This window comes from Gekko japonicus, unplaced genomic scaffold (assembly GCF_001447785.1).
Source record: "Gekko japonicus isolate JY-2015 unplaced genomic scaffold, Gekko_japonicus_V1.1 scaffold305, whole genome shotgun sequence".
Classification (NCBI taxonomy): domain Eukaryota; kingdom Metazoa; phylum Chordata; class Lepidosauria; order Squamata; family Gekkonidae; genus Gekko; species Gekko japonicus.
In genome coordinates, this window is record NW_015165839.1 from 590,588 (window position 1) to 612,772 (window position 22,185).

The 22,185-nt window shown below is 51.0% G+C and overlaps 1 protein-coding gene across 1 annotated transcript in view; it reads left to right on the plus strand.

Moving 5' to 3' along the window:
* PVRL1 (poliovirus receptor-related 1 (herpesvirus entry mediator C)) overlaps positions 1 to 22,185 on the plus strand; it is a gene marked incomplete at its 5' end in the record, with an annotated part of 56,280 nt that overhangs the window by 2,138 nt on the left and 31,957 nt on the right. Inside the window, 2 exons of the mRNA XM_015410984.1 lie at positions 4,027 to 4,329; positions 6,037 to 6,154. Coding sequence (XP_015266470.1) covers positions 4,027 to 4,329; positions 6,037 to 6,154 — 421 coding nt within the window. The remainder of the gene's footprint in view (positions 1 to 4,026; positions 4,330 to 6,036; positions 6,155 to 22,185) is intronic.

Here is a 22,185-nt window from a genome sequence, read left to right on the forward strand (position 1 = left end):
CTTCGCCTCTATGTCCCTCTCCTCCCCCCCCGCCTCCTCCTCCTCCTCCTCCTCCTCCTCTTAAAATATATGATTAAAAACCACATTTTAAAACCATTAAAATCAGCACCCCCAAAACAAAAAAAACAAACCCACCTCACGTCATTAAAATAATTTTAAAAACAGAGTTAAAATGCATCCAAATTCTAAAAAACATTGGTTGGGGGGAAGGATCGTTGAGGGGGATGCTGAAAGAAACAAAAAAGTCTCCGCCCAATGTCAGAAGACAGTCACAGAAAGGGACAGATAAATCTTCCCTGGGCAGAGAATTCCAGAGCTTTGGTGCCACAACAAAGAAGGCCCTCCCCCAAGTTGACACCCTGCCTAATCTCAGCAGGTGGGGGCACCTGGAACAGAGCCCACGAAGATGGCCGTAGTGGCCAGGCAGGTTCCTAAGGAAGCTCATCTTGCCCTCCGTTGAAAAGGTTCAGTGGTGGAACACACATTCAGCATGCTTTAAGTTCAGCCCACGTACCCATACGCCTTCAGGCACACTGCCACAAATCTGCCTTATTCTGAGTCAGACAGCTGGCCCATCTAACTCAGTGCCGTTGGCTCTGGCTGGCCACGGATGTCTAAGGTCTCGGGCAGGGGTCTTTACTATCCCCTCCTGTCCACTCCTCTGAACTAGCGATGCCGGGGATTGAACCCGGGACCTTCCGCATTCATGGCTGGTGCTCAGCCACCAAGCTACAGCCCCTCTACAAGATCCCCAGCATCTCCAGTTACAGGATGTCTTGGGAAAGACCATTTTTTCCCATTCGCTAGTCATAGTAGACATTCCTCCTCCTCCTCGTCTTCTTCTTCTTCTACCAATTAGTTTTTCATAGGCCCCATTCACACGGAGAAGTTGCCGCGCTAAAGACACGAATGACAGGCGGCTTTTCGGTGCGCGATCACACCGCAACATCTGGGAAGCGAAGTGCGCCCGTGGCTAACCCGCAGCTTCCCGCCGAAGATGCGGAGTAAAAAACTACTGTAGAAAGCGCACTAATTTCCGGAAACCGTGGGGCAGGGGCGGGCGTCTGAGCACGTTTCCGCTTGAATCCCGTGGCATCCAGCGCCCGTTTATGTCCCGTCGTAAACCGGATTTTTTTTGGTCTCCACAAAATGCGCACAAATGCCCAATGGCACATGCGCAAACGTCAGTGAGGGGAAAAAAACTTCCCATTTGCCACAGAAGCGGCGCCTAGCGATTGCCGGTGTGATCGCACCTCGCCGCTTCTTTGCCGCACTTCAGGATAGCCGTGTGATTGGCACCTAACGGTCTAACCACAGGACCTCGACGGGATGTGTGATCAGGCTGCCGCACTTTACTTTGCTCTGGGGCAAACAGCCATGCCCCCCCCGCGTGTGTGTTCCGGCCCATGGTCACCGGGGCCATAGTCAGTAAATCTGTGGTTCATAGCTGACATGGGCTCTCCCTCCTGCATTACTCTTGGGGCAGAACGCGCTGGGAAGTTCTCCTGCACAGGTCCCCTTGAAGTGAGCAGGAGTGGGGTTTCCTGTTGCTGGGACCCTGAGAAGCCCTGATCCAGCATACTCTTAGCACCAGTCCAAACATACAGATGACATCCAGTGACCATTCCAACCAGCCTTTAGGCCTCTTCCACTGGAAAGGCCACCTGGAACTCCTGAACAGAAACCGAGAGGTGTCTTCAGAACACATGCAATGGATCTTTGGTTACCCGGAATCATGAGAATAATTTGGGGAGTTTCTGCAGCTCAGCGTAAGAACATAAGAACATAAGAGAAGCCAATGTTGGATCAGGCCAAAGGCCCATCCAGTCCAACACTCTGTCACACAGTGGCCAAAAACACCAGGTGCCATCAGGAGGCCCACCCAGTGGGGCCAGGACACTAGAAGCCCTCCCACTGTGGACCCCCCCCCCCACCCCAAAAAAAACAAACAACCCTTTCCCCCAGCCCCAGACTGAGGGTTCCTATCTATACCTTGTGGCTAATAGCCACTGATGGACCTCTGCTCCAGATGTTTATCTAATTCCCTCTTGAAGCCCTCCATGCCTGTAGCCGCCGCCACCTCCGGTGGCAGTGAATTCCATGTGTTAATGACTCTTTGGGTGAAGAAGGACTTCCTTTTATCCGTTCTCACCCGACTGCTCAGCAAGCTCACTGAGTGCCCACGAGCTCTTGTCTCGTGAGAAAGGGAGAAAAGTACCTCTTTCTCTACCTGCGCTATCCCATGCATAATCTTATAAACCTCGATCATGTCACCCCTCAGCCGTCGTTTCTCCAAGCTAAAGAGCTCCAAGCGCTTTAACCTTTCTTCATAGGGAAAGTGTTCCGACCGTCTGATCACTCGAGTTGCCCTTTTCTGCACTTTTCCCAATGCTCTAATATCCTTTCTTAGGTATACTGACCAGAACTGTACACAGAACTGCACACAGTTGAGCCCATCAACAAAGGAATTAACCCCCCCAAAAACACAAAGGAAATAACCCTGTTTCAAAGCCTCCTGGAGCTCCTGCAATTAAACAGAGGGCTATTTGTCCACTTGTAACCAGATAACGGGTTCGGTAGTCGGTGCTTAGAACAATGGATCCTAGGCGAGTTGGCTCCCTGGTCTCCCGCCTCATCTTGCTGTCTCACTTCGGCTGCTGTGTCATCACAGTTAAGGCTGGAAGCACTGACCTATTTCCCAGGGGTGTGGCAGAGCTTTGGAAGCCGTGCATCACTCTGGCTTTTCTCTGTGGCCAGCGTTTTCGGGGAGGAAGTGGCCGCAAGCTCATGACCTGCCTCCTGATCCCTCTTCTTCTTGAGGAGCTGGATCCAGATTGATTTTTCCCACGGGTGCAAAGGACTCCCACCCGGGAGGACGGTTTCCCCACCTTGCCCTGTCTGTAGCAGTGCCAAATGCCCCCGGAAATCCTGTTCCGGGGGAGAGGGGAGCCCCAGGAACGGGATATGGGGGCACTTCAGTGAGACAGCAGGAGCAGGAAGGTCGTATTCTAATGGTGGAAGTCCTTGAGCTCACAGAAGTGTGTCGTCTGGATCCAAGCTTCCCTTTTCTGGTGGAAGAGCTTATGTGTATGAAGGGGTAGGAAGTCAAGTGTGCGTGGTTGATTGCTGGTTGTAGAAAGCTGATGATGGAAAGGTGTCAGGGCCCTGAGCGGAAGGGAATGTGATTGGAGGCGGCAATGGAGAGGAAGGGAACTAAACACGGAGTGAAACGTCTGCTTCTTATGCATCGTTGTAGGAGTGTTTGCATGCTCCCACAAATAGGCCCAAGGGAATAATTTGTTTTTTAAAGAACGCACATGTCAGCACACCCGAAGCGGCCTCATCCTGAGCCTGAGTGTCACTCCATCAAGGTCAGTATTGCCTGCTCAGACCGGCAGCTGCTCTCCAGGGTCTCAGGCGGAGGGCTTTCCCATCACCTCCTCCTTGATCCTTTTAACTGAAGAGGCCGAGGGTCTTTCTGCTGGAAAAGCGGAGGCTCTTCCACTGAGCCACAGCCCCTCACCAGAACACATGAAGCTGCCTTATACTACATTAGGCCATCAGTTCATCAAGGTCAGTATTGTCTACTCAGACTGGCAGCAGCTCTTCAGGATCTCCAGCATAGGTCTTTCACTTCACCTACTCCATGGTCCTTTTAAAAAGAGATGCCGGGGACTGAATCAGGGACCTTCTGCACGGAAAAGCAGATTCTCTGCCACTGAGCCATGGCCCCTCCCCAAAACGAAACGCTTCTGAGTATAGATTGTGTCATCAGTCCCCTCTCTCATTCTCAGTTTGCCAAATGCTGCAAGTAGAATTGCCCTGGCTGCTGTGTTTTGTTTTCAAAAGGCCCAGAGACCCAGGCTTTGTTTGTGTGGGAACCAATAAAGCCACTTGGATGGTGAACCCACCAAGGATCTGAATCCAGAGGAGAGGGAAGGCTTGTATCATTTGACAATTCAGCCAGAGAGAGAGTTTCCCTTTTAAATAAAACCTCGTTCCTTCTCTTTGTGATCGTTTCCTCAGCCAGGCCCACCAACCGGATGGAGGCCACCACCATCCCCCTCGTCGCCAGGGCCAGCATGACGGAGAAGATCTTGGTGGCCACTTGTATCTCCTCAAACGGGAAGCCCCCCAGCACCGTGAGCTGGGATACCAAGCTGAAAGGCGTGGCGGACTTCGAAGAGATCCGCAACAGCAACGGCACCATCACGGTGATCAGCCGGTACCGCCTGCTGCCCAGCCGGGAGGCCCATCGGCAACCGCTCACGTGTGTGGTCAACTACCAGGTGGACCGTTTCACTGACAGCATGACCCTCAATGTTCTGTGTAAGTGGGAGGCCTGGGGAGGCCACGGGGAAGAACCTGGGCCCCATAGGGATGTATAAAGTGATGCATTGGATGGAGAAGGCAGATGGAGAGAACTTTCCGCTCGCACTGCTGGACCTCAGGGGCATTGAATGAAGTTGATGGGCAGAAGATTTAGGACAGGCAAAAGGTAGTCCTTTTACTCAGTGGGTAATTATCTTGACTATACTATTGGAGGTGGTAACAATGGCCATTATATTGGGTTGATCGCACAGGGGGTTGAATAGATTAGGAACATCAGAAGAGCCCTGCTGGATCAGACTGGGGGTCCATCTAGTCCAGCATCCTGTCTCACACAGGGGCCAACCAGTTCCTCTGGAGGGCCAGCAACAGGGCATAGAGGCCGAGGCCTTCCCCTGATAAGAACTTCAGAAGAGCCCTGCTGGATCAGACTGGGGGCCCATCTAGTCCAGCATCCTGTCTAACACAGTGGTCAGCCAGTTCCTCTGGAGGACCAACAACCTGGTATAGGGGCTGAGGCCTTCCCCTGATGCTGCCTCCTGGCACTGGAATTCAGAGGTTTACTGCTTCTGAATGTGGAGGTTTCTTTTCAGTTCCCATTGCTAGCAGCCACTGATGGACCAATCCTCCATGAATCTGTTTCTATGTCCATTGCTACATAGATGCAGGATAGATCCATCAGTGGCTACTAGCCATGGTGGCCACATGGAGCCTGCAGGTTCATATTAGCCACAATGACTAAATGGAAGCTCTGTGTTCAGAGCCAGTGGACATCTGGATGTCAGTCAATGAGGGGGCAATAGCAAGGGCAGACTTTGGTCTCCAGTTTGGTGTAGTGGTTAAGTGTGCGGACTCTAATCTGGGAGAACCGGGTTTGATTCCCCACTCCTCCACTCGCAGCTGCTGGATGACCTTGGGCAAGCCATAGTTCTGACACAGCTGTTCTTGAAAGAGCAGTTCTCCCAGAGCTCTCTCAGCCCCACCTACTTCACAGGGTGTCTGTCGTGGGGAGGGGAAGGGAAAGGAGTTTGTAAGCCCCTCTGAGACTCTGAGTGAAGGATGGGGTATAAATCCAATCTCTTCTCTTTTTCGTCTCCACACCCTTTTGGGGGGCCTTCCAGGGCATTTGCATATTGGCTTCCTTTATACTGAGCCTTTCTCCCCAGTGGGGAGTCAGAGAGGCTTACGTCATTCTCCTTCCCTCCACAATTTTGTATCACAACAACCCTGTGAGGTAGGCTGATCTGAGAGGCAGCAACTGGCCCAAGGATCAGCCAGTGAGCTTCCATGGGGATTAAAACCTGTGTTCCCCAGATCCTAATCTGACACTCTAACCACTACACCGCACTGTCTGTCTAGGGAAGGGGAGTCTATACCCTGCTTGCGGCCCTTTCAGGGCATCAGTTTGGCCATTGCAAGAAACAGGACATTGGCTTAGATGGACAGTTGGTCCGATCTTAGCAGGGTTTTTCTGAGAGGCCAAGGCAGTTCAGAGTGAATTGCGATGATCCAGCGTTCTCAATCCACTTCCATCCATCCTCTCTCTGCCACTCTTTCCATCCATCCGTTCCCCACTCGCTCCGGTCGATTGCCTTCTCCATCCCCGTCTTCTCCTTTTTCTCCCCAACCTGCCTCTTGGCCTTCCTTTCCCTTCTGGTATCCACCCACCCTCCCTGACTCTCTCCCGTCCTGCCTTCCCTCTTACAGACGAGCCAGAAGTGAAGATCGATGGTTTCGACGGCAACTGGTACCTCAACCGGAAGGACGTCAAGCTGACGTGCATCTCGGATGCCAACCCTCCAGCCACCCAGTACCAGTGGAAGCTGTAAGTCCCTGCACACGTCGCCCTTGGCTTGAGCTACAGGTTGTCTGCAGTCCTGGTTGAAAAACCATCCTTGAATGGGAACAGAAAGGGCCGGGGGAAGGCTACACTTCCTGGTGGTGGCCCACGATAGCCCCCAAATCTTGGATGACTGTGGACCAGATCTTAGTAACTTGGGACTGAACCAAACCACTGTGTATGCTGAAGGTCCCAGGGTCAGTCTCTTATCATTAAAAGCTCGTGATGGTGGAAAGTCTCATTGAGTTGCAGATGACTTATGGTGTTCCTGTGGGGTTTTCAAAGCAGGATAGAGGTGGTTTGCCATTGCCTGCCTCTGCATAGCAACCCTGGGCTTCCTTGGTGGTCTCCCATCCACATACTAACCAGGGCCAACCCTGCTTAGCTTCTGGGATCTGAGAAGATCAGTCTAGCCTCAGCTCTTATAAAACTTCTTTGGCAGTTGGGGTAGAGAGTTTTGAGCTTAGATCAAGATGGGTCGCCGTGTTAGTGGCAGAAAGTAGTGGCAAAAAAGAGCAAGAGTCCAGGAGCACCTTAAAGATGAACAAAGTTTGTGGCAGCTTTCATGACTCACTGCCCACTTCTTCAGATACCTTTACGGCTGAATGTGGTGCCTTTCATGGAGATGGATCAAGATGGGTAGCTGTGTTAGTCTATCTGTAGCAGTAGAAAAGAGCAAGAGCCCAGTAGCACCTTGTAAAGGTAAAGGTTTCCCTTGCTCGAAAGCCAGTCGAATCCGACTCTAGGGGTGCGGTGCTCATCTCCGTTTCCAAGCCGAAGAGCCAGCCCTGTCCAAAGACATTTCTGTGGTCATGTGGCCAGCATGACTAGATGCCGAGGCGCACAGAACGCTGTTACCTTCCCACTGAAGCGGTACCTATTTATCTACTTGCAGTTTCTTGCTTTTGAACTGCTAGGTTGGCAGGAGCTGGGGCCAGAGATGGGAGCTCACTCCGTCATGCGGCACTCGGGTCTCAAACTGCTGAACTACCGACCTTCCGGTCTGCAGTTCAGTGTCTTAACCACTGAGCCACCGCAGTAGCACCTGAAAAACTAACAAAATTTCTATCAAGGGGTGAATTTTCGTGAGTCACCACTCACTTTTTTCAGATAAGAAAAGTGGAGAAGTGAGCAGTGACTCGTGAAAGCTCATCCCCTGCCACAAATTTTGTTAGTCTCTCAGGTGCGACTGGAGTGTCGAGCTTGATACATCCCATGGTCCAGGGGTGGCCAAACTTGCTTAACGTGACAGCCACATAGAATAAACATCAGATGTTTGAGAGCCGCAAGATGTGAACAAATATTACACACTCTTTTTTTACTAAAAATATGCAAATTTGCTTTTTTATTAACATTAAATGAGACTGTGTGAAAGAGCCGCATGCGGTTCCCGAGCTGCAGTTTGGCCACCCTGGCAGTAGTCTGAGACCGATTTCACACAAGAGCTATGCTGCGGTTGCGCCTCCCTTTGCCCCGCTTCTATCAGTCAGTTTCCCACTTGAAGCCTCGCGGCCGCATTTTAACCCACAGCCTCACCCGATTTTCCCCGCGGTTTCGTGATCCTCAAAAACCAGGAAAGTTGGACGAAGCTGCGCGGCCGCACAGCTTTGAGTGGGAAATTGACCGATAGAAGCGGGGCAAAGGGAGGCGCAACCGCGGTGCAGCTCTTGTGTGAAATCGGTCTCAGACTACTGCCGGGGTGGCCAAACTGCAGCTCGGGAGCCGCATGCGGCTCTTTCACACAGTCTCATTTAATGTTAATAAAAAGCAAATCTGCATATTTTCCAGTAAAAAAAAGTGTGTGTGATATTTGTTCACATCTTGCGGCTCTCAGACATCGGACGTTTATTCTATGTGGCTGTTACGTTAAGCAAGTTTGGCAACCCCTGGACCACAGTGCAAGGCAGCTTCATGTGTTCATTCGGTCTTTGGCATCGCTGCTGTAAGGAACTCAGATCTCAGATGTGGGGAAGCATCTCTCTCTCTGCCTCCGTCACCAGAGAGCCAGGACCAGTCAGAGGAGACAGCCATGAGCTAGAGAAAATAGCGGCCTCCCTCTGTGTAGGGCAGCTTTCTGTGCTTTCTCCTTTGAAGAAACGTCTCCTCCGCCGCCACCTAATTTAACAACTAGATTCTGTGTTGGGAACATTGTTTTCCACCCCAGTGAACGTCCCTGGTCGGCCCTCCCAAGGCTGCAAAGTGTGTGTGTCTTTGTGTGTGTGCTTGTGAGCTTCCAGGCAGACAGATTTGATCAGCAGCCGGTGACTCACAAGCTGAATCACCTGGGACGACCCACACAGAATTCGGAGTGCACACTCGCGGCCCAGTTCTGGGAAACAGCAGGCGAGGAGGGCAAGGTGTGCCTGGACTGTACCGCTTCAGACGGCAAGCAGGGACTCACCACACTGGACATTCCTGCATAGAATAGAGATTCCCTGCCAGTAGAAAACTAGCTGTCAGGGTGAAAGGTCTCAGCATCGCTTCTTGCTGTCATGCGAGGGTTTGGGTTTGTTTGTTTGTTTTTAATGGGCAGGGATTTGCTTTGTTGTGATGGCGGAATGCTCCATCACATGAGTCCCTGGAGCTGTTGCGCCCAGACTCCGGTTGACCACCTGCTGTTTGTAAGTGTCGGGAACAGTGCGAGACCATCTTGTGGGAGGGGCCATGGCTCAGTTGTAGAGCATCTGCTTGGCATGCAGAAGGTCTCACGTTCAGTCCCCGGCATCTCCAGTTGAAAGGGATCAGGTAGGAGGTGATGCGAAAGACCTCAGCTTGAAAACCTGCAGAGCTGCTGCCGGTCTGAGTAGATGATACTGATCTCGATGGACCAAAGGTCTGGTTCAGTATAAGGCCGCTTCATGTGACACAGGCAGAAGGAGTCCCAAATGCTCTCCTGTGCAATTGGGAGAACGGGCCTACAGGATTGTCAGGTGCCCTGGCCCAGAAGGGAGAGCCAGTTTGGTGTAGTGGTTAAGTGCACGGACTCTAATTTGGGAGAACCGGGTTTGATTCCCCACTCCTCCACTTGCAGCTGCTGGATGACCTTGGGCAAGCCATAGTTCTGTCTGAGCTGTCCTTGAAAGAGCAGTTCTCTCAGAGCTCCCTCAGCCCCACCTACCTCCCAGGGTGACTGTTGTGGGGAGGGGAAGGGAAAGGAGTTTATAAGCCCCTCTGAGACTCCGAGTGAAGGGCAGGGTATAAATCCAATCTCTTCTTCTTTTGGGCAAGTGCTGGATAGCTTGAGGGAAGGCAGCCGATAGGGGGACAGCACTGACAGCGGATTGGCCCTGTCGGTGTCACCTGACTTCCCAGGCCAGGAGGATTCCGAGCTATTGGGTGGATGTCTGAACTGCAGGAATTTCCTTCTATTTCTCTTTGTCTGACCACTCTCTGGATGACTGGCAGACCACAGTTTCAGAACCAGCATTTTAGCTGGAAGTCGATGCAGCTTCCTTGCCTCTAGAGAATCCCATTTCCACTCTTCGCAGGAAGCCATCCCACCCTCCGAGGATTCCAGCTTCTCGCTAAGTAGGCTGAAAGGCGTCAAGGCATAAGCCAAGGCCACTGGGGAGAGCAGGATAAGTGCGGATGGAACCTAGGGTGGGTCTGTCACACTTCTTATTTTTAAATCCGCACGGCCTGGGAAAAAAGCGATCAGATAGCTTGTGATTCATCCGAGCTTTGCCAGTGGGGAAGTCGGCCTGACAATGATGTTCCCGGGACTTTTCTCGCCTGTATCCGTGTTCCAGATCAAACCTGCTCGGTTTGCAGAAGAGAAAGCGGAGGGTGTTTTTGTTCCCTTGTTATCCTCCTGACGCTGGAAATTCGACCCGCAGCTCAACCGTCTCCCGTTTCTGCTTCCTTAAAAGAGGAGAGAAGACAAGACAGTGCAGATTTAAGGCATGCATTTGTCCCCCCTTCTGTCGAATAGCCACAGTTGAATTCCAGTTTGGGCACTGAAGTCAAGGATAGCGTGATGCCAAGGAAGCTGCGGAGGAATGCCCAGCGTAATCATGTGGGTGTCTGCCCATCTAGCAAGTGACCTCCTCCTCCTCTTCTCGGAATGAAAATCTCCTCGCAGCCAAGAATACGCTGCCCGCTCAGCAAACCGTCTTTCTTCCAGACTGTCCCAGTCAACGAGACACCGAAGCCTGAGCTGGCACCTCATTTCAAGTTTCCATTTGGCCTGGAAGCCTCTTAAACCGTTTGGAGTCTACCTTAAGTCTGTGTTGCTTCAACAAAGAGATGCACAAGTATCCCATTCACGGATTTTTCCCTCTCCTGCACTCAAAACGTTTCCCCCCTTCTTTCTGAGCCACGTGGAAGTCTCCAAGCTTCTTCGATATCCCTGTGAGTGACTCTACAAGTGTCTTTATAAAGTGAGAGAGAGAGAGAGAGAGAGAGAGACTCTTACTCTGCATCTGTGAAATAGAACTGAGAGTCCTCCGGCTCTTGTCCATCTCAGTGTGCAATTCCAGGATTTCTTGTGAGCCTCTAACAAGGCTGGACCTGAGCCTTTGTTCAGCCCAGGGAGTAGCATTTCCCCTCCCCCTTTCAATTCTCTGTCTCGGCATCCTTTGGTGTGTGCATCCTGGAACCTGCTTCACACCCAGCTCCTCTGCATCCCACTGAAGTCCACAGCTCCTCCTGTGTTTCATTCCAAGACCCTTCCAATGGCAGGCTAGGAGCTTCTCCATAAGATCTGGAAACATCATTTCTTTTACGCTCACCCCCCCCCGCCTGTTTTATGTGGAACAATCCCACCTGTTGAAGAGTTCCGTGGGATAGCACTTGCTATTTTGTGACATTTTTGTTGATCCTAACTATTCAACTTTGGTGGGGGGGGGTTAGAGGGAGAGACCTCTCCCCCAGCCAACCTTTTTGCTACTGGGGTTCATTCTTGAAGCGTGTGAACGAATGAAAGCCCCTCTGAGCATGCACAGAGTACCTGCTTCCTTGCTATTGCACTACCGCTCGTGTGGCTTTGGAGAGAGTGGCTAGCATGTGACTAGCTAGCATTTTAGCCAAGCTGGGACCCCTCTGACTTCCTTTTCAGAAGATCAGCCCTCCAAGCGCTACATGCTGAGCATGTGGTCAGTGGGATGTGAGATGTTTCACTGCACACATTTTGGTGCTTAAACCATTTGGAGTCTACCTTAAGCCCCTTAAACCATTTGGAGTCTACCTTAAGTCTGTCGCTTCAACAAAGAGAAGCACAAATATCCCATTTACAGATTTCCCCCCCTTCCTGGAGAGGATATCTAATTTGATAGCTATGCACTCAAGATTCCCCCCCTTTCTTTCTGAGCTATGTAGAAGTCTCCAAGCTGCTTTGATATCCCTGTAAGTGACTCTACAAATGTCTTTATGAAGAGAGAGAGAGAGAGACAGAGAGAGAGACAGAAAGAGACTCTTACCCTTCATTTGTGGAATAGACGTGAGAGTCCTCAGGCTCTTGTCCATTTCCATGTGCGATTCCATGATTTCTTGTGAGCCTCTAGCAAGGACACGGATGCAAGCATTCCGCAGAGAGGCTGGACCTGAGCCTCTGTTTGGCCCAGGGAGTAGCATCCACTCCCCCCCCCCCCCTTCACTTCTCTGTCTCAGCATCCTTTGGGGGCTCGGCATCCTTTGGTGTGTGCATCCTGGAACCTGCTTCACACCCGGCTCCTCTGCATCCCACTGAAGTCCACAGCTCCTCCTGTGTTTCGTTCTAAGACCCTTCCAATGGCAGGCTAGGAGCTTCTCCATAAGATCTGGAAACATCATTTCTTTTACTCCCCCCCCCATTTTGTGTGGAACAATCCCACCTGTCGAAGAGTTCTGGGGGATACAGACACTTGCTATTTTGTGACATTTTGGTTGATCCTAACTATTCAACTTTGGTGGGGGGGGGGTTAGAGGGAGAGACTCCCCCCCCCAACCTTTTTTCCTACTGGGGTTCATCCTTGAACGAACGAAAGCCCCTCTGAGCCTGCACAGAGTTCCTTCTTCCTTGCTATTGCCCTGCCGCTCGTGTGGCTTTGGAGAGAGTGGCTAGCATGTGAAAGGGGGACGTCTTTTATCCAAGCTGGGACCCCTCTGACTTCCTTTTCAGAAGGCCAGCCCTCCAAGCGCGACATTCCGAGCATGTGGTCAGTGGGATGCGAGATGTTTCACTGCACACTGTTTGGCGCCGCTAGACTCTGTGTGTCAGGCTTGCTCCATGCCCTTGAGCATAGCCTTTGATTTACAGCCTTGCGTGATGAACTCGGTGGACCGTAAATTTGGCCACATCAGAACACGCTGCTCAGCAGCTTTGTGGAGAGCAGTTCCCCCCCCCCCTTCTTGGAGACCATGAATGGACTGCAGGGTGTTTGGGGTTTCTTCGGCAAGAAGAAAAGGAGGCGTATGCATCTCCCCGCGCGTGCCCTGCCCCCACAGACAGCCCCCTGCACGCACCGTCCCCGCGTAAACCCGCCCTGCGGAGGGCTCCAAGGCAGCAACCTGGGACGAACTCATTAAAAGGGAGGGAAGGCGCTTTGGCTGGAGCCACGAGAAATCAGACAGGAGGGGAAAGCGCATTTTCTCTTCTCCTGCGGGCTTCTCTCCTGCAAGATTCACAGGTGAATTGAGGTCTTTCACTTGTGGTGGTTTTATCGAGCAAAACGAAGGTGAAGAGAGGTAGAGACGGGTGCAGCAGAGGGAGAGGAGAATGGGGGGGGCGAACCAAGAAAGGAGAGTGAGTAAAGGGAAAATGGGGGGGGGACAGCAGCCCTCCCCCTCCCTGCCCTGAACGAGAAACTCCAACTGGATCACAACTCGGGGAGACCCATTAGCAGGTCCCAGGACCAGAAAGCAGGAAGCCCTGGTCTCCCTCTTCACCCATACGGCAGCAAAATATCTCTGCTCTTCTCATCCAGCGTGCTTGTTATGCACAAAACTGGCAGACTTTTTTCAGATGACAGTGGCCCTTTCCGCCCTTGGATCTCATCCCTGGTTTTATCAGAGTTCAACTTGCGACACAATACCTTGCATTTATCTCTGGTTATAACAGCATAGGAGCTGCGGTGGCTCAAGTGGTGAAGACGCTGAACTGCAGGCTGTGGAAGGTCGGTCGTTCAGCAGTTCGAGACCCGAGTGTGCCGCGTGACGGAGTGAGCTCCCGTCTCTAGTTCCAGCTCCTGCCAACCTAGCAGTTCGAAAGCAAGAAATTGCAAGTAGATAAATAGGGACCACTTCAGTGGGAAGGTAACAGCGTTCCGTGCGCCTTGGTGTTTAGTCATGCCGTCTTCAGACAGCGCTGGCTCTTCGGCTTTGAAACGGAGATGAGCACCGCAACCTTAGAGTCAGATTCGACTGGCTTTCGAGCAAGGGAACCTTTAGCTTTACCTTATAACAGCATCTGTTTATCCCAGGACAAGTGTGGGGAGAAACCAGGGTGACCGCAATGTAATGTGGAAACAAAAAATACCGCGAGATAATTAAAGAGGTGAACTCATGTATAGTGTCGAATGTAAGTTCAGAGACAGGGTTGAACCAGGATTTAAGGTCTAGTGCGGAAAGGACCAAACTGGCATATTTCACTGCTAGGCCTAATCCAGCACTGCATAGCATGCAGGGAGGGGCTGTGGCTCAGTGTTAGAGCATCTGCTTGGCACGCAGAAGGTCCCAGGTTCAATCCTCGGTATCTCCAGTTAAAAGAACTTGTTAGCAGGTGATGGGAAAGACTCCTGCCTGATAACCTTGGAGAGCTGCTGCCCGTCCAAGTCGACAGTACTGACTTTGATGGACCCAGGGTTTGATTCACTATAAGGCAGCTCCATGTGTGTGTTTGGAGGGGGACTGTGGCTCAGTGGAAGAGCCTCTGCTTGGCACGCAGAAGGTCCCATGTTCAACCCCCGGCATCTCCAGCTAAGGATCAGGCAGCAGGTGACGTGAAAGACCTCCGCCTGAGACCCTGGAGAGCAGCTGCCAGTCTGAGTGGACAATAGTGACTTTGATGGACCAAGGGTCTGATTCAGTATACGGCAGCTTCATGTGTTCATGTGCTCTCCTCCACCCAATCTGGTACAGGGGCAATGGGGGGTATCAGCCGGGAAACAAGCCCTTGAATGAGATGTGAGTGAAGTGGATGGATTGGTTCCAAGGGAGCAGGTGTTTCCTGTTTCTCGAGGTGAATCCACAAACAAAGTGCCTGCTGGTTCTGCTGAGGAATTACAGCTTGTGCGGAACTGGCTTCCATATCTGAGGATTGCTTATGGCATGTGGACGTTAAGCCTGGAACTAGATTGTCAAATGGGCAATGGTGGAGGTGTGCCACCAGGGACTAGGCGATGCCACCAGGGTATGTGGCAGGGCTTTGGCAACTAAGGAGAAGGCATGGCTCAGTCCTTGTCAGGTTTCCGTGAATAATATTTGCAAGATTTTAAAATACCTGCTCGCCTGTGGCGAGTGAAGACTTTCTTCCAGGCAACCAGGCTACAAAGTTGATTCTGTTTTCCTGTGAACTTTTGTCAACTTTCCCTGCAAGGACGGTGTTGGATACACTCTCGGCACACCAGAACTTCGCTCTGCACCATCCCTTCTGTGTCCCAGCATCCTACATGGACATTCCCCCTTTTCTTTTTCAGTAATGCATTCACTTGATTGATGAAATTGTCTTGACTTGGCTTGAGTTACAAAGATTTCTATTATCTTCCAGCCATCGTCGAAAGAGAGCTTTTTATGCACTTATTCATGGGCATAACCAAAATGCTAATTATTTCCCGTTATTTATCCTTAATGACTTCCAGCGAGTGCATTTTCTCAAGGAAGTGGAAAATGGCTTTTTACATTTTAATTACGAAGGTGTCCCATACTGAGTCAGAACATTGGTCCATTAGCTGAGCACCGTCTCCATTGACTGGCAGCAGATGGCAAGGTCTCGGACAGAGGAAGGACTTCTCCAGTCTTGCTGCTGAAGATCCTTTGCACCGGAGGTGCCAGCGTTTTGAACCTGGGCTTTTTATTCAGTTGTTTCAGCTTAAATAATTGGACTTTGTCGTTGTTCAGTCGCACAGTCGAGTCCGACTCTTCGCGACCCCATGCACCAGACCCCGCCAGGCCTTCCAGTCTTCCGCCGTCCTCTGAAGTTTGCTCAACTTCATGTTCATTGCATCTATGACACTGTCTAACCATCTCATCCTTTGCCGCCCCCGTCTTCTTTGACCTTCAATCTTTTCCAGCATCAGGGACTTCTCCAGTGAGTGCCCCCTTTTCATTTGGTGGCCAAAGTCTTTGAGCTTCAGTTTCATTACCTGGCCTTCCAGGGAACAGTCAGGGTTGATTTCTTTTAGGATTGACTGATTTGATCTTCTTGCAGTCCAAGGGACTCTCAAGAGTCTTCTCCAGCACCATCGTTCAAAAGAATCTATTCTTCGGCGCTCGGCCTTCCTTATGGTCCAGCTCTCGCAGCCATACATGACTACTGGGAATACCATTGCTTTGACCATGCGGACATTTGTTGGCAGGGTGATGTCTCTACTAAAAATATTTGGACTACGAGTTAGCTATATCGTTCTTTTCCTAGGGGTACAGGACTTCTTGTTTCCTTGTCCGTGGCTTCCCAAAACACTTTGAGGTTGGTTCATAGATGAGCTACCTCCATTTTATTCCAGAATATCAATTATAGCCTAGCCTAACCTGATCTCATCAGAGCGTGGAAGCGAAACAGGGTCGCCCATGGGAGACCACCAAGGAAGACGGAGGCTGCTAGGCAGAGGAAGGCAACGGCAAACCACTTCTGTTGGTCTCTCGACTTGGATGGCTCAGACCAAGCCTGATCCAGTCCAATATCAGAAGCGAAGCAAGGTCAGCCCTGGTTTGTACTTGGTTGGGAGACCACCAAGGAAGTCCAGGGTTGCTACGCAGAGGCAGGCAAGGGCCCATCACCTCTGAACGTCTCTTGCCATGAGGTGGAACTTCTCGGGGTGGTCATGAGTGGGTTGTAACTCGACCACACGCTTTGTTTATGATCCCTTATCATTGCCTCTTGATCTGTTAGAACACATTGTCGGAGCTGATGGTGTCAGTAAATATGCTGCATACCGCTCACACAAATTAAAAGCCTTGTTTCAGCTATGGTATTGAGCAGAAATTGGCTGCAGCTGCGGCTGGAGATGTGCGGGGCAGAAAATTTTCTACAGGCATGGTTTCCGGTGCTTTATTTTTTTCCTTTGGGAAATGTTCCCTTTCTAAAGATGCATTGTTTCATAAAATTAATAACAATCAATGGGTGCCGTTGGCAAAAGGACATTTGGCAAGCGTGATTATTTCAGAGTTGTTAAATAATGCTTTTCAAGTGACAATGGGTAGGAATGGTGTAAATTATTGACTTGTGTTTTGTGTGTGTGTTTGTGTGTGTGTCGTAAAACCACAAGTACGTACGATCGTGCGGATAGAAATCAAGTTGCGAATGAACCTGATGGACTGGGCTGATAACGTCAAACCGAAGCTGAAATCCTTTTTTTATATGTCTTCGCTCACGGAGTGGAAGGGATATTTGTAACCAATAATCTGGAGTGGAACTAACAGGCAGTTGCAAGTAAATTGGGGTCCCAATAACCTCCCTGGAGGAGAGTTGAATTATGTTGAAGTAGACAAGTGGTCAGCCATGTCTGCCTCTCGGCATCTGGGTGTGTGCTAAAATTAGCATGTCAACAGACTGTAGTGCCTTCAGTGTTTCTTCCCTTAAATTTAAACAGTGGCCCCGGTCACACGGAGCATTTCCCATGCTAAAGAGATGGATGATAGGCGGATTTTCCGGGCACAATCACACCACAACATCTGGGAAACGTAGTGCTCCCATGGCTAACTCGTGGCTTCCCGCCGAAGATGCGGCTTAAAAAACTAGTACCTACGAGGTACTAGTTTCCGAACAACGCGGGGCAAGGGCGGGTGTCTGATCGCGTCCCGTCGTAGTCCTGTCACGAACTGGTTACTTTTTTTTTTCAGTCTGCACAGGATGCGCACAAACGATCATGCGCATGCGCACCTTCTGGTGGGAAAAATGTTCCTGATTGCCACGGAAGTGGTGCCTAGCGATTGCTGGTGTGATCGCGCCGCGCCGCTTCTTTGCCGCCCTGCAGGATAGCCGTGTGATCATCACCTCCCCCCTAACCACGGGACCTCGACGGGACGTCTGATTGGGCAGCCGCGCGTTATTTTGCTCCGGGGCAAACAGCCATGCTTCTCCTCCCCCCCGCCCCGCATTTTCCGGCTGGTGTGACCGGGGCCAGTGTAAGGGAAGCACATGGTAAATTGTCTTTAGATTTAACAAAGTTTTTACAAGTATCCCATAAAAGTCACTTCCGCACCGAGCTTTGAATTTGTCTGAACATAACATTTAAACCACACTTGATTTATTTCTCAATCAAATATTTCAGTTCGAGTATTTGTTACTATTAAGACTTAAAATTAACATGGGGTGCTGTTAGGGCGGTTTGCTCCTGGTCGGGGAGTACCTGGAGATTTGAGGGGCGGACCCTGAGGAGGGCGGGGTTTGGGGGAGGGGCTTCAGTGGGGAATAATGCCATAAAGTCCACCTTCCAAATATGCCATTTTCTCCAGGTCAAGTGATCTCTGTCCCCCGGAGATCAGTTGTAATCAGTGCTCCCTCCAAGCTGTAGAGTCCTGCGAGCGAAAATTCTACTTTGCGAGCTACTGGCATTAAAGCTGTGAGCAGGTGATTTGCCCCCTGCATAAATTAGTTTGCTCTGGAGCCCTCCTTCCTGAGCTGAGACGAAAACGTGCGAGCCTGTCGGGCTCGTGCTCGTCCCGGGGGTTTCCGCCCCCAGAGGCCGTGGCGTCGGTGGATCGTCCCGGGCGGAGGGGCGGCTCCTGCAGGTCGGCAAGTGAATCCCCAGCGAGCGCGGGACCTCAGACCGACGGGAGACGGGGTTGACAGCACCCCTCTTGTCTCTCCGTCTTGATGCCACGATACTTCCGTCGCTCTCTCTCTCAGCCCTTCGTATCGTCTCCGCATCACCTCCTCCCTGGTCCCCGTTCTTGCCGGCCTTTTATTCTTCATGCCGTACACCCGGTGCCGCCCCTTCCTTCCCGCTCGAAAGCCCCGCCCCCCTATATACGGAGGGACGCCGACAGGGCGTTCCTCCGCTCACAGATGGGTTCGCCGGCGGCGGTCTCAGCGGCTCCTTGGCCGCGCCGCCGGCGCCGCCGCGCAGCTCCCGAACGTCCCCTTCGGCCTCTGAGATCTTCTTGGGGCTCCTGGCACTTGCGGCTCCTCTCGGGCCGCGCCGCTGGCTTCTGGCCCGCCCGTTGCTTCGTGCTTCTTCGGCCGCATTCGCGCCGGCCGGCCGAGGGCTGCCAGGTGAGTAGGTGCGGAGGTCGGTGGTTGGGGGTTTTTTCTCCTCCTTGCCACTCTCCCGGGTTTCCTTGGTCCCGGACGTCGGGAACGGGACAGAGCCAGAGGCTAAAACACTGTGAGCTAGTTCACACTCACTTAGCTTAGAGGGAACACTGGTTGTAATCAGTGTTCCCTCTAAGCTGAGTGAGTGTGAGCTAGCTCACAATTTTTTAGCCTCCGGCTCACACATTTTTGCCTCAGGTCAGGAAGGAGGGTTCCAGAGCAAACTGATTTATGCAGCAGCCAAATTGCTCACTCACAACTTTAACGCTAGTAGCTCACGAAGTAGAATGTTTGCTCACAAGACTCCACAGCTCAGAGGGAACGTTGGTTGAGATCCCCAGCCATCACCTGGATGTTGGCAACCCTAGGTGCTGTCAATTCTGTTTACTAAATATAAGTGAAAATAAGTATGCTAAATCACATGATGCTCTGTTTATAGCATGACATACTTTATCTAGGGGGGGAAATCTTTTTTTCTTCTTCTTTTCTGGAAAATCCATATAGCTACAATATCCTGAAAACCTGGTGATTTTGAGAAAACCAATTTTTTATCCCCTAAAACAGAAGAGAGAGAGTGCAAGCTGTGGTGGAATGTGTCTGCTCCAGCCTACAGGCCCTGTTCTGCCCTGCCCTCCTAGGTATTTCTCCACACCTGGAGAGGCTTTTCTTCCACTGGCACCTGGTCTTTTTGGCCACTGTGTGACACAGAGTGTTGGACTGGATAAGTCATTGGCCTGATCCAACATGGCTTCCCTTATGTTCTTGTGTTCACTCTCGGGTAGCTCACTACCACCACCCCACCTTTGTAGGGAATTGCCTGCTGAGAGGGTCCAGACTCTCAGCTTCCCTTCCAAATTCTGAAGCCTTGCCTCTGTGTCTCCTACTTCCCAGCACCTTGTCGCCATGGGGATGATTTACTGCCTTGTGCACCTTTGGAGGAATAGCCACTTGCCAACTGCCTGCCTTCCTTGGTGCTCCTTTTAAAATAGTGTGCCCAAGATGGTGGAGGTCTAAGTGGTACAGAGAACCACTACCAGCATCAAAAGTCATGCAATATTTATTGAAAACAAAATGTTCACAAGTATCACAGCACCAGATTGAGCAAAGAGTTCCGAAAAAAAATAGGTAAAATGTCCCTCTCTCTACACATGCCCTATCAGATGTTAAAAAATATAGGTCGGGCTCCTTAGCGTAGGAAGTTACAGATCTCTACATTTTCCTTACCCTGATGCTCCCTTCAGCTCTCCACATGGTCAGTGGCTGCCTCCTCAGCGGAGAGGCCTGTGTGCACTCCTGCCCCCAGGACCCAAGAGACCTCCTTCCTGCTGCAAGGAGAGCCAGTTTGGTGTAGTGGTTAGGAGTGTAGACTCTATTCTAGGAGAACCTGGTTTGATTCCCCACTCCTCCAAATGCAAATGTTGGTATGACCTTGGGTCAGTCACAAGTTATTTCAGAGCTGTTCTCTCAACAGCAGTTCTCAAAAGAGCTTTCTCAGCCCCACCTACCTCACAGGGTAGGTCAAAGAGGCTTTTCCTGGAGATCTCCAGGGCATTTCCTTTCTGGAGTCCCTCTAGCATTTCATTCCTCCAAATCTCTGTTCCCAGCTAGGAGGGAAAGAAAGAGCTTGACCCACCCATTATCTCTCCTGCTAGATCTATTAGCATTTGTATGAAGATGAGCTGAGGTCCGTCTGGGAAGTAATGGAATGGAAAACACACACACACAAACCTTTTCTCTGCCCAAATGCAAAGTGGAGGTTTGGCTCATTTCACATCTCCCAGACAAAATGCATTTCTTCTCATGAGCCATTCCTAGTAACCTCAAAAAGCCAGAGAAGAGCCACACCTCAAAAAGGATATTATAGCATTGGGAAAAGGGCAGAAAAGGGCAACTAGAATGATAAAAGGGTTGGAACACTTTCCCTATGAAGAAAGGTTAAAATGCTTAGGGCTCTTTAGCTTGGAGAAACGACGGCTGAGGGGGTGACATGATCGAGGTTTATAAGATTATGCATGGGATAGAGCAGGTAGAGAAAGAAGTCCTTTTCTCCCTTTCTCATAATACAAGAACTTGTGGGCACTCCATGAAACTGCTGAGCAGTCGGGTTAGAATGGATAATAGGAGGTACTTCTTCACCCAAAGAGTAGTTAACACATGGAATTCACTGCCGCAGGAGGTGGCGGTGGCTACAAGCATGGATGGCTTCAAGAGGGAATTACATAAGCATATGGAGCAGAAGTCCATCAGTGGCTATTAGCCACAAGGTATAGATAGGAACTCTCAGGCTGGGGCAAGGGATGCTCTGTATTCTTGGTGCTTGGGGGAGGGGGGGCAACAGTGGGAGGGCTTCTAGAGTCCTGGCTCCACTGGTGGACCTCCTGATGGCACTGGACCCTCCTGATGGCACCTGGTATTTCTGGCCACTGTGTGATAGAGTGTTGGGCTGGATGGGCCCTTGGCCTGATCCAACATTGGCTTCTCTTATGTTCTCACAAGGTTTGCCAGGTTCTGGGAGCTTCCGTTTCTCAGGTGTGTATTTCATGTTTACTTAGGCAGTTTATTACTCCTGCTGTTCATCCTGAGCTTACCAAAGGACCTAAATGTAATTTAACTAAGCAGCCATTCAAACAAACAGAATGTAATTTAAATAAACAAAGAAAGGAAATTAAAACAAGCAAACCAAAAGAAATGGCGGCCTCCACAGCAGGTTCTCGGTCCCCTGGAGTTTGTCACACAAGGGCCACAGGCCATGAGCCAGGAACACTTCGGCCCTTGTCTTTGACTTCCACCTCTGACTACGCCCAGGTGCTTATACCAGCAGACAGGAAGGAGACAGGAGCACAGCTAGATGATATGCAACTGGGAGTATTTTAGTGCTCAGCTTGGCTCTTGGCCCAGAGCTTGCAGAAAACAATATGCAGAATAAATTACGCCGAGCCACAGTTTTATGCAAATACCTTCGTTTGCATAAAGGCAGGGTGCGTAATTCAGACTTTCAGGGGGCAGAATTCAGGGTTATCTTCCTGAGACTTTCCTCCCTCCCCCCCCCCCGCCCTTCAAGGCTGAAGGATGCCTCCCTTGCTTGAGGAAGGAAGGGGGCAAGCACTGCTTCACCTCACAGGGTGTCTGTTGTGGGGAGGGGAAGGGCAAGGAGCCGTGGGTTCAATCCCTGGCTCTTCCACTTGGAGGATCTCAGTCGCCTGCTCGGTGTGGCCTAAATCAAAAGTCATCACAAAAGTTCAAAGCCGTCAGGTGTATTATAAATCCATCCTGTAAAATCTCAATATTCCAACATGAACTACTCTGATACCTCAGTTACAAGGATCTCATAGGAACACATGACGCTGCCTGATACTGAATCAGACCCTTGGTCCATCAGGATCAGCACTGTCTACTCTGTCTGGCAGCGGCTTCCCAGGGTCACAAGCAGAGGCCTTGCACATCACCTACTGCCAGTTTGGTGTGGTGGTTAGGAGCGCGGACTCTACTCTGGGAGAACCGGGTTTGATTCCCCACTCCTCCACGTGCAGCTGTTGGTGTGACCTTGGGTCAGTCACAAGTTCTCTCAGAGCTGTTCTCTCATGAGCAGTTTCTGTCAAGAGCTCTCTCAGGCCCACCTACCTCACAG